Consider the following 13299-nt stretch of genomic DNA (forward strand, 5'->3'; position numbering starts at 1 on the left):
GACGCTCTAAATCCGGGTCCCTCAAAGGATCTATAACCAAAAGCTGATCAAACCTAACAAATCAAGGCACATAAAAAAAAAAGTTCATGAACGGTAAAAAAGTAATGAGATAAAGAAATATTGTGATAAAATAATACCATCACAAATCTTAGCAAAACAACGTCAAGAACAGTGGTCAAATCCAAAAGCTTAGTTAAAGAATCAAATAAGTAAAACAATATCAAGAACAATAATCAGATCAATCTCTAGATTGATGGACTATAAACAAGTACAGTTAAGACAACAAGAATGAAAAGAACCCTATTGCTACACCTTTTGCAGAAAACTCAACATGCGTGCAAGGTAGAAAACTGACACTAGACAACTGCTAAAAACCTCAGTTACGATATTTCATTCAAACACAAAACTAATAATGTTCTGGTTGCAAAGGAAGAACGTTCTCGATAAAATAGAACACATGTCTATTAATTATTACTGTGAACATATGTCTCTCTTAAGAATCAGTAACGACTATAATGAGTTGTCTCTAAACTTCATTATGTTTATAAAAAGAACATCAAGATGAAGACATAAAAATCGAGAAATAATCATGTTTAGGCAATCAAATTTATCATTAAAACAATAATACTTGAGAAATAAAAACTCTTCGATTAAACAAAAAAGTTTCAGTTCTCTTATACTAAATTTAATGATCTTTTTATTGAGTTATTGCTGATAATCAATCTCAAACAAGTATTCAATAGATTCTGATCCTACAACCTACTTTCGTAATTCCATTTAAAACTCAAGTCTATTTCTTCAAAATAGTATGAGTGTATTGTAAATTTTTTAAAGATAACGTGTAAAAATTCATTTTTGAACTGAAAGGTAACTATAAAAATGCTTTCAAAATTGAAAGGTTAATATTGTAACTGATTAAGAAATATTGTGTGAGAGCAAAAGCGTTTTTGTGTGAGACACATTAATGAAAAACTCACAAATTGTGAAAACTGAATGTAACTCACTTTAAATAACCTAATATAAATCATTGTGTGATTCTCTTATTAAAAGCCAGAATTAATATTTTTAAAAAGAAAATCACAAATCAAACTCGTCTCATTTTCCTTGTGATTGATATTAATATTTGAGACACAAGTCCTTCAAAATTAATTTGTTATATGAAGTTTGAATCCAACTCCAAAAATACAAAAATGTCAAAACTCTTGAAAAGAAAAAGTACCAAAACCCCGTGCATTATTTTCCCAAATTTAGAATCCATGAATGTGTTAAAAATCGAGGTAAACACCAAACAAACAAAACCTTCAAGTCATGGTTCCACTGTATCAAACCACTCAGGCTAAAATGAATTTGCAATTGATCCACTAAAATAGTCAAACTAATGACATTGTCAATTTATAATCCAATGATTGAAGAATCTGGTTCGATTTTCTAAACAATGGAATCAAATATAAACGATAGTCAACACTTTGTTCCGTAACCATTTTTAAAAATTTCATTATCTAATTTTTTTTATAACAAATAGATAAAATACTTAAAATAATATTTTAAAATAAACTATTTCAACTAATTTTTCATTTGAAATTTTATTTTTAAAATTCTTTGATAAAAATATTATAAAAAAACATAAAATATTATAAAAAATAATTTTTAAAAAAACCTTAAACAAACGGATATGGATAGTTTAAAAAATTAACTTGCCAACAAATAAGTGAACTCTCTAAAATATAGAACATTATTTTATTGGCCAAAGGGTTTTTTCTTAGTTAGATTCCCATCAAAAGCCGCCCAAACAGTAGAAAACAACAACTTCTAGCAGTTGGTAAAGTAAGTTAGTTCTGTACAGGTTTACAGTAACAAATCTAATAAAACAATCATTTAGGCTTCCAACAAAAATTTGTGCAAAAAATAAATGTTCACCTAAGAAGTACAAAATCCACAACTATATACATAGAATGAGAAATCGATAAGAGAGCAAGATTTTTCCAGGCTCTTACATAACACAAGGTTTAACAGAAAGTTGCATCAGAATGTTCAATCACAAAGTCAGGTCAGGATCATCTTCATAATCAAAATCTTGTTCACTTGAAACCCTTGCTCTCTTCGCGTCTCTTGGTGCACCTCTTCCTTTCTTTGGTTTACCCCTATGGTAACGCGATGGTTTTTTAGCTTATGCAGCATACATTAATGTAATTATTTAATTCAACAACATTAAAAGACAATTTAGTTGAGTGCTTACTGTCCATTTGCATAAATTCCGCCACCTTTGGACCGACCGGGACCGAAATCTGATCTCCCGTCTGAAATAAATAAAAATATATAATATACTTAATAGACATTACTTAATAGACATATTTCAAGCAAGAAAAGTCATTGAAATGTTTGCTTATATGATCTCACCATCTCGACCAGCCGCAAGCTCTTCTGCCTACAATGGAAACATGAAGAACATCTTACGATTTAGAAACAACCTTACTAAGGTAAGATGCCGACACATGATAAATGGACCATGAATAAACACAATTGACAAGAGAAAACGTAAAAGGAGTAATCATTTTATGGGATGGGCGATGTGTTTCGGGTACATGCTGTATAAAAGATCAAACACAGAACAATCATATGATATAACTCAGAGTCTATGAAGACATTGTAAACTTTAGTTATTGTTTTATATTTTCCATAAAAAGGCTCTGAAACATTTCTTGTTCCAAATGGATTAAAATGGTACCATAAGATTAGGTATTCATTCCATGTCATACTTTTACTTTTAACTGATGCCTTCAACCTGTTTTAATCACTTTTATCTTCCCAAAAGATGAAGTTAACTTCAATTCTACTGAGACCTAGTCACTCTTATTACTTGGTGCTCACTAGTGGACATTATATCTTTTTTATATATTACTGGTTGGAAAGCCTATCATTGAATATAAAAAACACACCGCTGGTGAGGTCACTGAAGATAATGAAAAGAGCCTATCTTCGGGCTGAAACTTTCTAGACCGCTTCAAGCTGCCAAGAAAAAAAAATAGATTTGCCAATGTCATTTAAACCATAAAGAAAATAACCATGAATAACACAACAGCATGTCATCTAAACTAAGATGAATAAAGGCATACTGTCCCATAAGTACCAGTATTTATTTTTACATGGAACTAGGATGTATTCAAAAGCATCGATGCAATTATATTCCCCATCTAAAATCTTACCAAGATTCAATTGCTAGTGCATCTAGGCAAGTTCCAGCATTGTATCATTGTGTGTAGTATTTTAGCAATCAATATAAGCAATAAAACTCATGATTTAGCTTTTCCCGACCGTAAATGAATCAAAATCATGTAAGACCCGACCAGATGCCTAATAAATATGATTTTTGATTGAGTATAACAGATCATAAAAGTATACCATTACCCTTCCTATTTCCCTAAGGAGTTATGATAATCAGAACTACAGACTCGGACAGAAAATATCAATGGTATTTCTTCTAAGAGTAAATCAAATAAACTACCAAGTACTGAAAGAAAAATTAATTTGAATATGAGAATTCTTGGAAAGAAGAAAATTTATCAGTGTTTAAGTCAGAAAGATAGAAAAGGCTAAAGAGATTCATACAATGCAGTGTTCTTTGACGAAGATAAGAACCCTTCAAATCCCTTTAACACATTGCCACACTGTCCAGGATCCTGTAAATAACTTGTCTCCATATCATAAACCTGTGTCAAGGAAAAAATGTTGGCAACTGCTGGCAAGAAATTATAAAGGATATTCTTCTTAATTAAGAGCACAATTTTTTTCATTTTTATATCAAGCTAATCAACTTAACCATGAAAATGGGATTTGATCATGATGGATATAGCACCAGAAATGCATCACTGCATGCCCCATTTAACAAGAAACCTCATAACCCAGCTGCATAATATATAATCATGTGGCTAAGGAGGATAAACTGCCAATACAGTGATACACAAACATGATATTGTTGAACAAGTGAAGGGCCAAATTTAAGGTTAGATTGTATGTTGCCCAATTATCCAATTGCATTAGGAATTGAATCAAGCGATCAAACAAATAGCTTAATGACCATACACCGTGTAAAATAGTTTTACACCATTATCCAATAAAAAGTCAGGATATTCACATAAGTTTATTTTGTAACCGCAACTTAAAATAACCACAAAATACTGCATTCTAATTGTATGCCACTGAAAAAAAAAAAATCTTATTTTCTCATTCTGATATTAAAAGCTCCCAAAAAATTGAAATAAAAAAAGAAAAAATGTCAAGTAAAAAGACCGTTTCTGCTGGTTCTGAAGCGCAACGAAAGGAACCCATATGGGAATAATGAAAAAGTTACCTGCTTTTCAATATTTCGAAGCTCCTCATGAAGCTTGGCTCTCCTACTAAGCAAGGAAGCCAACATTGCTGAAGGGTTCACCGTACCTTTTTGCCCTAAAACAATATCATTGAGAGTTTACGAATGGCGAAACCATATTGTAATATATTTTTTATTTTAAGTAACAGTTACAAAAATATTGAGTCGGAAGGTAACCAAAATTAAGGGTTATAACCTTCGGAATCCATTTTCAGGGAATGATTTATTTGACGACTCGGAAGAGAAAACCCTAAATCCCCAATTTTATCGAAGTTCCTCTATCTGTTTGTTTGAGTCACATTCTTCTGAAATTAGGCATTACACAGAAGAATCAGAATTCAACTTCCAATATTTAACACGTTTTACTCTGATTAGACTAATCTGAATTATTAAAACTCGTAATACAAAAAAAAAAAAAAATTGAAAAATTAAACATACAAAACAATGAGATACGATTGCGTGCGAATTTCCACAGAGAAACGTGTAATTTTAGGAATGACTGAATTACCGTAATGATAATTGATAACTGAGGAGTTGAAGTGTTGTACGAGGTGCAAGTATTGGTGATTGAAGATGAAACAACTATCGAAGATCTGCAAGAATTGGTCGATGAGTATAAAGACAAACAAGATGAGATATCAATTTAGAAACATCATAACCTAAACATACACAACAACAAATCGGAAATTCAAAACCCTAAGTGAAGTTAAAATCAGCTTGAACTCAAATCTCTGACTCTAAACAAACACAAAATCAAGTGAACCAGAAATCGAATTGAAATGTATCAAGATTAATGTCGCAAACTAACGATTTGAAATGTACGAGAAAGTAGCATTAGTGATAGAATCAAATACCTCAATAAATTGAAACTGAAGTCGACTTGAAAAGCTGAGAAAGAATTGAGGAATGAGAAGCGCAAATCAACGTAATTGAGAAGCGCAAAACGTGAATATGTGGGAGAGAAAATGAAATTATGCGAATAGGTAATTTATGCGATAAGTGAAAAATGAAATTTGTTAAGATTTGAGAAATAGGATGTGCAAGAAGATGAAAAAGAGAAAAAGGGAATGCAAAAGAGAAAATAGTGATATATAAATCAAATGTTAAATTTACTAAAGAAAAAAGATGCCTCGTAAACGTGGCATATAGTACATGTATTTGATGATTTTTTATTGAATGTTGCATAATTAATGATAATATCGGAGAACGCTGACAAAAAAATACAAATAAAATTATAATTACAAAAATTTATTATTATTAAAAATATATTAAAATTAATAAATAGTTATAATTAATTTATGGATACGGGATGTGTCAAAAGAAACTATTACAACTGATTGCAAAGATTTAAAAACATGCTATCAATTATATATATATTTATAATTATAAATGGTACTTATTTTCTTATATTAATTAATTTATTTAAACTTATTTTCCTTTATTATAATCTATCATTTTAAATGCCAGATCTTTGAAAAGTTTTCCTTTATATTGGCATTATTTTTTTAGAAATGGTGTTTCATATCATTTAATTAGATAAATTATACACGTGATTCAATTATGTTATAAAACTTTTACTTGTCGTGATAGTTGATTATTCGTTTAAAAACAAATTACACTCATTTAATTTTTTAATTGACTCAAACTTATTAATAATTTTGATCGTAATTGTTAAATATCAAAAAATTAAATTAATTTTATAATTTAACTCAACTCGAGCAAGAGTAATATTATTGAAAAATTAAACAATAATTTTATTTTCTATTAATCTATTTTTTTTAAATTGATACATAATGATTATTAAATATTACAGTGTTTATCTATATCCATTATAAACGTTTGTCTTGCTTCAAATAAAATAGTACACATGACATCTAGTAAATTATTCATTTATTATGATACTAACTTCTTACCTAAAACATTTATTTTCGAATGCAATAAATAAAAATAGCATATTCTACCTTTTTTTCAAATAGACTCATAATTTGAAAACTTTATATTTCAAAAAAAAATTGAATACTTTTCACATAAAAAAATATATATGTATGCTCTAAAAAATAAGTGTTGTTAATGTCCATTAAAACACATAAATGAAATAGATTTTTGTGACTCAAATGCACTCAAATAAAACCACCAATGACATGACCGCATTTAACCGACATAAATCATGTGATAAAAAACATTTTTTTATAAAATATTATTAAAAAAAAACTACATATTTAAAAAAAATTGTATATATAATAAAAAATAATTAACATATTTTTTTATACAAATTTATTTATTTTATATTTTCCCATTCATTAAATATTTTTCTTTCTTATACATGTTACCTTTTCTCTCTATTTTTTAAAACTATTTTTTGTTGGTAAGTTAGATAAATGATAACCTTTCATTAATGAATTATAACACAATAATTATAATTTATTATATAAATCAGATACTCAACAAATAATTTTAAAGGTCAATTGATTAAAAGATAGTCTTTCATTAATCAACTATTTAAAAGACAAATGTATAATTCATTAGTAGTTTCTTTTTCTTTCTACTTAAAAATTTGAAGAAAATTATAATTAATTTGTTTGTCACTAATTAAAAATTTTATGTATAAATCATACACATGAAAAATATGTTTCTCACTAATCAATCTGTTCAAAGATTATTTTTCACAAAATAATTAGTTAATGTAAAAAATTTGAAGAAAATTATAATCAATTAATTTTTATTTACTGTATAGACAATATATAAGATACAAATGCATTTTATTAATATTGTGTCTTTTGAATATCTTTTAAGTAAAATTTTGAAGCAAATTACAATTCACTAATTATAATTTACTTTATAAGTTATACAGCAGAAACGTGATCATGTTCCTAAAATTATAGCAATATTAATTCAAAAAAAAAAAAACAATATTAAAATAATATAAATCATTAGACTCTCATATTTAAAAAATAATAATATTATTTACAATTTTAAATATTATTTTTATAAAATTAAATGAATATTTTTCCTAAATTATAAATATTAGACGGTGTTAAAAAAAGATTCAATTACGTGGGATTCGTATGAATGTAGAAGTACTTAACTAGTTGAAATTTATAGTTATATACTGTATTAAAGAATGCCACTGATGGTTAAATAAAGTATACATAACTAGTTTCGTAGCATTTTCATAAAGATATTGCTTCATATTCTCTCTGCAATGGAAGGATCCACTGAAGTTGAAGTGATTTTTCAGTGTAAGTCAATAAATTGTCGTCACATATATGGTGTGATTTCGCAGTTTGAACAGAATTTGTTTAAGCACATGCCTTTTCTTTTGAACACAATTTTCAAGATAATTTTTAAACTTTAAAGTCTAATATATCGTTTTTATATTTGAGTCGTTAATATTTATCTTTAGAGCATTTGTCAAATATAAATTATAAATTAAAGATTTGTCATATATAAATTATAAATTGAAGATATAGATAGATAGATTTAGAAAATATTATTAACTCAACAAAGTTGAAGAATGGAAATTAATTAATCTTAAAACCAACCAAGCAACTACCTTATTTTTTTTTACTATGAAAACAAGTATAAAATGAGGGTCATGTATGACAATCTGTTCAAATATTCCTTACATTTGATATAACATAATATACAAAATAATCTAGTGATCTAATTAAAAAAATGGGGAAGAAATACACGTTGTTAACCCAAAAGCCAAAAATATACAACTATTACACACACATTCAAATATCTATACTTGTTAGTATTCTTAGAACAAAAGAAGTACTTAATTATCCCAATTAGAAAGCGTAGTTGTTCCTTTAATTAAATGATGATATAAGCTAAGGATGTGACGTCATTTTGGTTTTGTTATTATGATTAGAAGTATCAACAGTTTCTTCAATTTCTTCACCTGACATCTCTTCAAGGGATTTTCCATTAGCCTCAGGCACCAAGAAAGTAAAGCAGAATCCCAAAATGTTAACAAAACCTAACACAATCAATGAATTCCTGACACCAATACCAGGAGGGTACCCTGCATCAGCTTTACTAGGATCTTGATTCTGTGCCAAATACAAAAATCCAAATGCACCAACCATTGCTCCAAGTTTCCCTGCTGCTGATGATATTCCATGACAAGTTGATCTAAATCTAGCTGGGAAAATCTCAGCAGGAACAACAAAAGTAGTTGCATTAGGACCAAAGTTTGCAAAGAAAAATGTTAGTGAATAAAGCACCACAAAACCAATTCTATTTTCCTTAAGTGTCCAGTAATCATAAGGAATAGCAAGTGCAAACATAAAAACTGTCATGAAGAAGAATCCCATTAATTGAATAGTGAACCTTCCAATTCTATCAATGAATGCCACTGTGAACCAGTAACCAGGAACAGTACTGCATAAAGCAATAAGTGTTTGAGCTCTTGCAATTCTATAAACCTCTTCAAGTGCATTCATTGTCTTTGCAGCTGGTATCCAACCAATAGCACTAAAGATATCTTTTTGGAAAAGATTTTGACTATAAAATGCAACATCAAGCAAAAACCAAGTTGATGTTGTTCCAAGTAAATGCAAACCATGACGTGACATAAACTCTTTAGAGAAAAGTCCAAATTGTTTTTTCTGTTCAACAACATTTTTAGGCTCAACTTGAATATCCATGTTCATAACCTTAGACATATCAGCTGCAGCTTGTTCCATATTCTTAGCAACAAGCGCGGTGTAACGCGCTGTTTCTGGCATCTTAGTCCTTGAGTAATAAGTCATTGCAGCTGGGATTGCTCCAAACATTAAGATAATTCTCCAAACATAATCAGCTTGAGGAACAGTTGAAGCCAAAGGATCAACCATGTAAGCTGGTGCATCGAATCGTGACTTAAACACAGTTGAAATGAAGATTGCAAATATACCTCCTGTTAAAATTCCAAAACCCTGCATAGCAAAAACAGCTGCTATAAAAGCACCACGTGTCTTTTTGTTTGAGTATTCAGACATAATTGTAGCGGAAAGTGGATAATCACCACCAATACCAAAACCAAGCCAGAATCTAAAGAAACAAAGAGTTCCCAATACAGTTTTTGGGTCACGACCGAATGAAAGACCAGAAGCTATAGAGCAAAGAACCATCACCATCAATGTCATTCCATAAACTTTCTTTCGGCCTAATTTGTCCCCTAACCAACCGAAAAAGAGTTGTCCTGAAAGTGTTCCTATGAAAGCCACACCATTCACTGCTGCTGATACATTTGGTGGTAATGTCCCTGGCTTTTCAGCTCCATCAACATGGTAATATATACGACCAAGAAGCTTTGTCACAAGTGAAATGCAGAATAGATCATATGCATCCGTGAAAAATCCCATTCCAGCTATTATGATTGCTGTGAAATGGTACCATTGTGTTTTTGCTACATCTAGTGCATTTAGCACTTGAATTTGCTCCTTGGCCATGCCTCAACTTTCCTCCTTTCTCTTGCTTCTCTGCAAAAGTGGAAACTGCACCATTAACCGGCTACTCCCTCCGCAAAGTAATTAATTAGTCCTATGACTCATTACGGTCATGACATACCTCAGTGTTAAGAGAACGCTGATATATGTACTTACATATTATCTAGTGAACCAACATTCATATAATTTCATTTAAACAACTATTCATATCACCTTGTGTTTATGCAGAGTGATTTATTGAATTGGTCACTACCAAGATGTTATGTCATTTTTCATGAACAAACGATCATTGAATTATCCATGCTAATAATATATGTACCATGTGCATATCAACATTGGGCACGTGATACATGGAAATAAATGAATGCATTTGGAGGGATGTTATGGATGATTAATTAAGTCATACTCACATAATGCATGCATGGCAATTTGTCATGAAATTAACATGAGAAGGAAAGAAAAAAATATATAGATAGATGAAATATTGTTATGAAACTGACCTGCGATAGAAGTTCCAAAGAACTTCTATAGAGAGAAAGCAAAAGATAAAGAAAAATTAAATATTAGTAATGTAATTTGGCTTAACGCAAAAAAGGATGAAGAGAGTGGGCAATGATATATAGGCAACAAAACAGAACATAGCCAAAGGAAAAAACAACAGTTATGAATAATATTCGAGGAGCATATTCTCCTGCTTTTTCGCCCCTTCAATCGATCTTCTGCTATTTTTCATGGCATCTAATCTAGCATTTTTCTTTCTTTTTTTTTTTTATTTTTTTTTATTTTTATGCTTTTTTATTTTATTTTTTGGAGTATAATTATGCCAAGTTCTTTAATTTCAGGGTTAGTATTTAATAAAATTATTAATACTTTTTATGAAAAACTATTTTTAAGGTACTTTTGAAATAAAAAACATTTATTAATTTAATATGATCGATTTTGTATAATATTTATTTTTTAATAAATAATCAAGTCGATTAATTTTAACAATAATAATGATATTAGTTTTAAATAAAATTTTATTCTTTTTAAATTTAAAAATGTCAAAATATGAGGTCCGATTAGAAAGTACAAAGTTATCTTGGAGACTTTTTGTTTTGTTTTATGTTTTGGATACTTTTTATTTAGTAAAATTTTATTTATTTTTGGAAGCATAAATCAGTTGTTTTATGGTCTTACCATTAGATTCGGATCTGTTTAATTTACTCTTTATTCTACTTCTTTTTGAATGTTTTTAATGCGTTTAGTTGCTATTCATATTCATAGTCAGTATAAAAGATTTGATAATTTATATTGTCCAAAAATTACACTCATTAACATGTGTGACTTTAAATTATTAATATAAAAAATCATTACATCAATAAATATCAAATATTTTTAATCATTTAATGAAAAAATTTAAATTGTCAATATATATAAATTAAATCAATGTTTTATTTAAATCTTTAACAAGTACACTAACATTAAAATTTATTGTGTGGATATTTGTAGTATTATGTTTGTATGCTAAGGATATGAGAAAATTTAAAGAAAAAAATAATGGTGAAAAAGGTATTTTGAAAGCTTATAAAAACACATAATTCAAACTTTTCAACAATATAATTGTTTGTGAAATGTTTCATAGAGGCAAACTTTACACAATTGGATTCTTTCCTATATCTTCTCTTCTCTCTCTATTGACTTTTCCAATACAATGAAAGAAAAAACCAACAAAGGGAATGAAAAGGAAAGAATGGTGATCAATGCCAAAAATCTATAAAGTCATAAAAGAATTAATTAACATTTAATGAAAAATAATAAAAACAAAAACTCAACAAACAAATTAAGAAAACTACTAGCAAATGATTTGAGAAGAAGAAGTCAAGCTAAGAAGTTGGTCAAGATATTCAGAACCCAAATCTTCCAAAACCAACACACTTTGTGAAACATTAACATTTTGAATTTCATCCCTTTTGGTCTTTTTGTTACTACTTGCCTTAGATTTTCTTTTCAAAGTGTGTTTCCTTTTAAGTGCTAAAACAGGAGAAGAACCATGATCATGATCATCTTCACAAGATTTATTATTCATCATATCTTTCAATGATTCCCTCACAACTTGTTCAGGAAAATTCAACACTGCCATTGACCCTCTTGTTGATAAAGCAGCTTGATCATAAGCTAAAGCAGCTGCTTCAGCTGTATCAAATGTACCAATCCAAACTCTAACACCATTTCTTGTTGAGTCTCTTATTTCAGCTGCAAATTTTCCCCATGGTCTTCTCCTAACTCCTCTGTATGGTCTTTTACTTTCATCATTAGGTGATGATGATGATAGTAAGTGAGTTGAAGTGGAAGAAACTTCTTGTGATTCATTGCTTATTTGAGAGCCTGAAGTGTTGGAATTTGAATATGAAGATGATGATTCTTTGATTTGTGAGGTTTGGTCATTGAAGTTCAAAGGAAAGGTTATCTTATTGTTATTGTTATTGTTGTTGTCTTCATTGAAGAAAAAGAAATCATCCCATGAAAAGGATTCTGAAAAAACAGAGGAGTTTGAAAAGGAAGTGTTAAGGTTTTGGTTTTGGAATTGGTATTGGAATAATGAAGAATCAAAATCCATATTTTGTGTGTGAATCAAAAAGTAGACACAAAATTTTAAGGTTTTTGTTGTTGTTTTCTTTTGTTGATGACTACTTTATGCGGGCTTATCATAGATTTGAGGTGTTTGTGTCCTTTATATACCCATTGAAAAAAATGAAACATAACGACCAAAATGATTATTATTTAGTTATAATAAAGTGATGTTGAAAGATTTTGGTCAAGGGGGGATGTCTTTGGATATTATTTTTTTATTGTACATTTGAATGATTTGAATTACACTATTGAAGGTTGAACAATAACCAAAATGAATTATTCAAAAGATAATGAAAATTCTAATATTGAGTTGATCATAGATCACCCTTTAAAAAAATATTTAAAACTTAAACAATCATAGGTATTATTTTGTAAAATTGAAATAATGATTTAAATTATATTAATTCCATAAAAATAAGAGAAATTAAATATATATTTTATATTAAATCAATATTAATCAAATTATTTTTTATTTGTATAAATAAAAAATATCATTAACTATTATTTTTAAATAATACCACAACTATCATTGAAATTCCTGATGATTCTTAAATATTATAAGCTACTTATCGGAATAAATAATGAAAATGAAGGAGTGAATGTTGAAAAAGTAATTATAGTTAGAAAATAGGCACGTGAGTCAAAGACACATTATAAAACGTGGGCAACTTCAACCGGAGAAAGTTCGGAACAACAAGGACTTAAATAAATTCTAAAATTAAATTAAATTGATTAAAACGAAATAAAACTCCATAACCCAAAAGACGTTGTTTTGTTGTGTCTGCGTTTGTGTTGCTATCAATAAATCACTCACCAGCTTTGTCTTATTCATTACATAGTGACTCACTAGCGAGTGAGAATAACTAAGGTGATTTCGCATCC

General features: G+C 28.8%; 3 protein-coding genes across 4 annotated transcripts; all 3 read right to left on the reverse strand.

Annotated features, from left to right (window-relative positions):
- Positions 1–1844: 1844 nt before the first annotated feature.
- Positions 1845–5437, reverse strand: LOC101501790 (uncharacterized). 2 transcript variants are annotated; one of them, XM_004495045.4, is made up of 9 exons: positions 5221–5436; positions 4875–4959; positions 4563–4671; positions 4349–4443; positions 3607–3707; positions 2937–3006; positions 2398–2425; positions 2237–2297; positions 1845–2141 (listed from the first exon to the last, which is right to left on the reverse strand). In XM_004495045.4, the coding sequence occupies exons 3-9, from the start codon at positions 4573–4575 to the stop codon at positions 2036–2038; spliced, it is 474 nt and encodes a 157-aa protein (XP_004495102.1). In that variant the 5' UTR covers positions 4576–4671; positions 4875–4959; positions 5221–5436; the 3' UTR covers positions 1845–2035. The 2 variants fall into 2 exon arrangements, with proteins under 2 accessions (XP_004495102.1, XP_073222983.1); XM_073366882.1 differs by lacking the exon at positions 4563–4671 and having other exon boundaries at positions 5221–5437.
- A 2527-nt stretch (positions 5438–7964) lies between these two features.
- LOC101502114 (inorganic phosphate transporter 1-4) lies at positions 7965–11140 on the reverse strand. The gene is made up of 2 exons (XM_004495046.4): positions 10305–11140; positions 7965–9837 (listed from the first exon to the last, which is right to left on the reverse strand). Exon 2 carries the CDS (start codon positions 9805–9807, stop codon positions 8203–8205), a length of 1605 nt encoding a protein of 534 aa, XP_004495103.1. The 5' UTR covers positions 9808–9837; positions 10305–11140; the 3' UTR covers positions 7965–8202.
- Positions 11141–11408: 268 nt separating this feature from the next.
- LOC101502435 (ethylene-responsive transcription factor 1B-like) lies at positions 11409–12509 on the reverse strand. The gene has a single exon (XM_004495047.4). The coding sequence runs from the start codon at positions 12401–12403 to the stop codon at positions 11639–11641; it is 765 nt and encodes a 254-aa protein (XP_004495104.1). The 5' UTR covers positions 12404–12509; the 3' UTR covers positions 11409–11638.
- Positions 12510–13299: the final 790 nt, after the last annotated feature.

The sequence above is a fragment of the Cicer arietinum genome, chromosome 4, assembly GCF_000331145.2.
Source record: "Cicer arietinum cultivar CDC Frontier isolate Library 1 chromosome 4, Cicar.CDCFrontier_v2.0, whole genome shotgun sequence".
NCBI lineage: Eukaryota > Viridiplantae > Streptophyta > Magnoliopsida > Fabales > Fabaceae > Cicer > Cicer arietinum.

Excerpts from the sequence above, each read along its gene's own strand:
- LOC101501790 (XM_004495045.4), bottom strand. Across the intron at positions 2,426-2,936 it reads CTTCAGTGACCTCACCAGCG|GCAGAAGAGCTTGCGGCTGG; the intron begins GTGTGTTTTTTA and ends TTTCCATTGTAG. Across the intron at positions 2,142-2,236 it reads GGAATTTATGCAAATGGACA|GGGTAAACCAAAGAAAGGAA; the intron begins GTAAGCACTCAA and ends GCGTTACCATAG.
- LOC101502114 (XM_004495046.4), bottom strand. The coding sequence starts at position 9,807 with ATGGCCAAGGAGCAAATTCAAGTGCTAAATGCACTAGATGTAGCAAAA.
- LOC101502435 (XM_004495047.4), bottom strand. The coding sequence starts at position 12,403 with ATGGATTTTGATTCTTCATTATTCCAATACCAATTCCAAAACCAAAAC.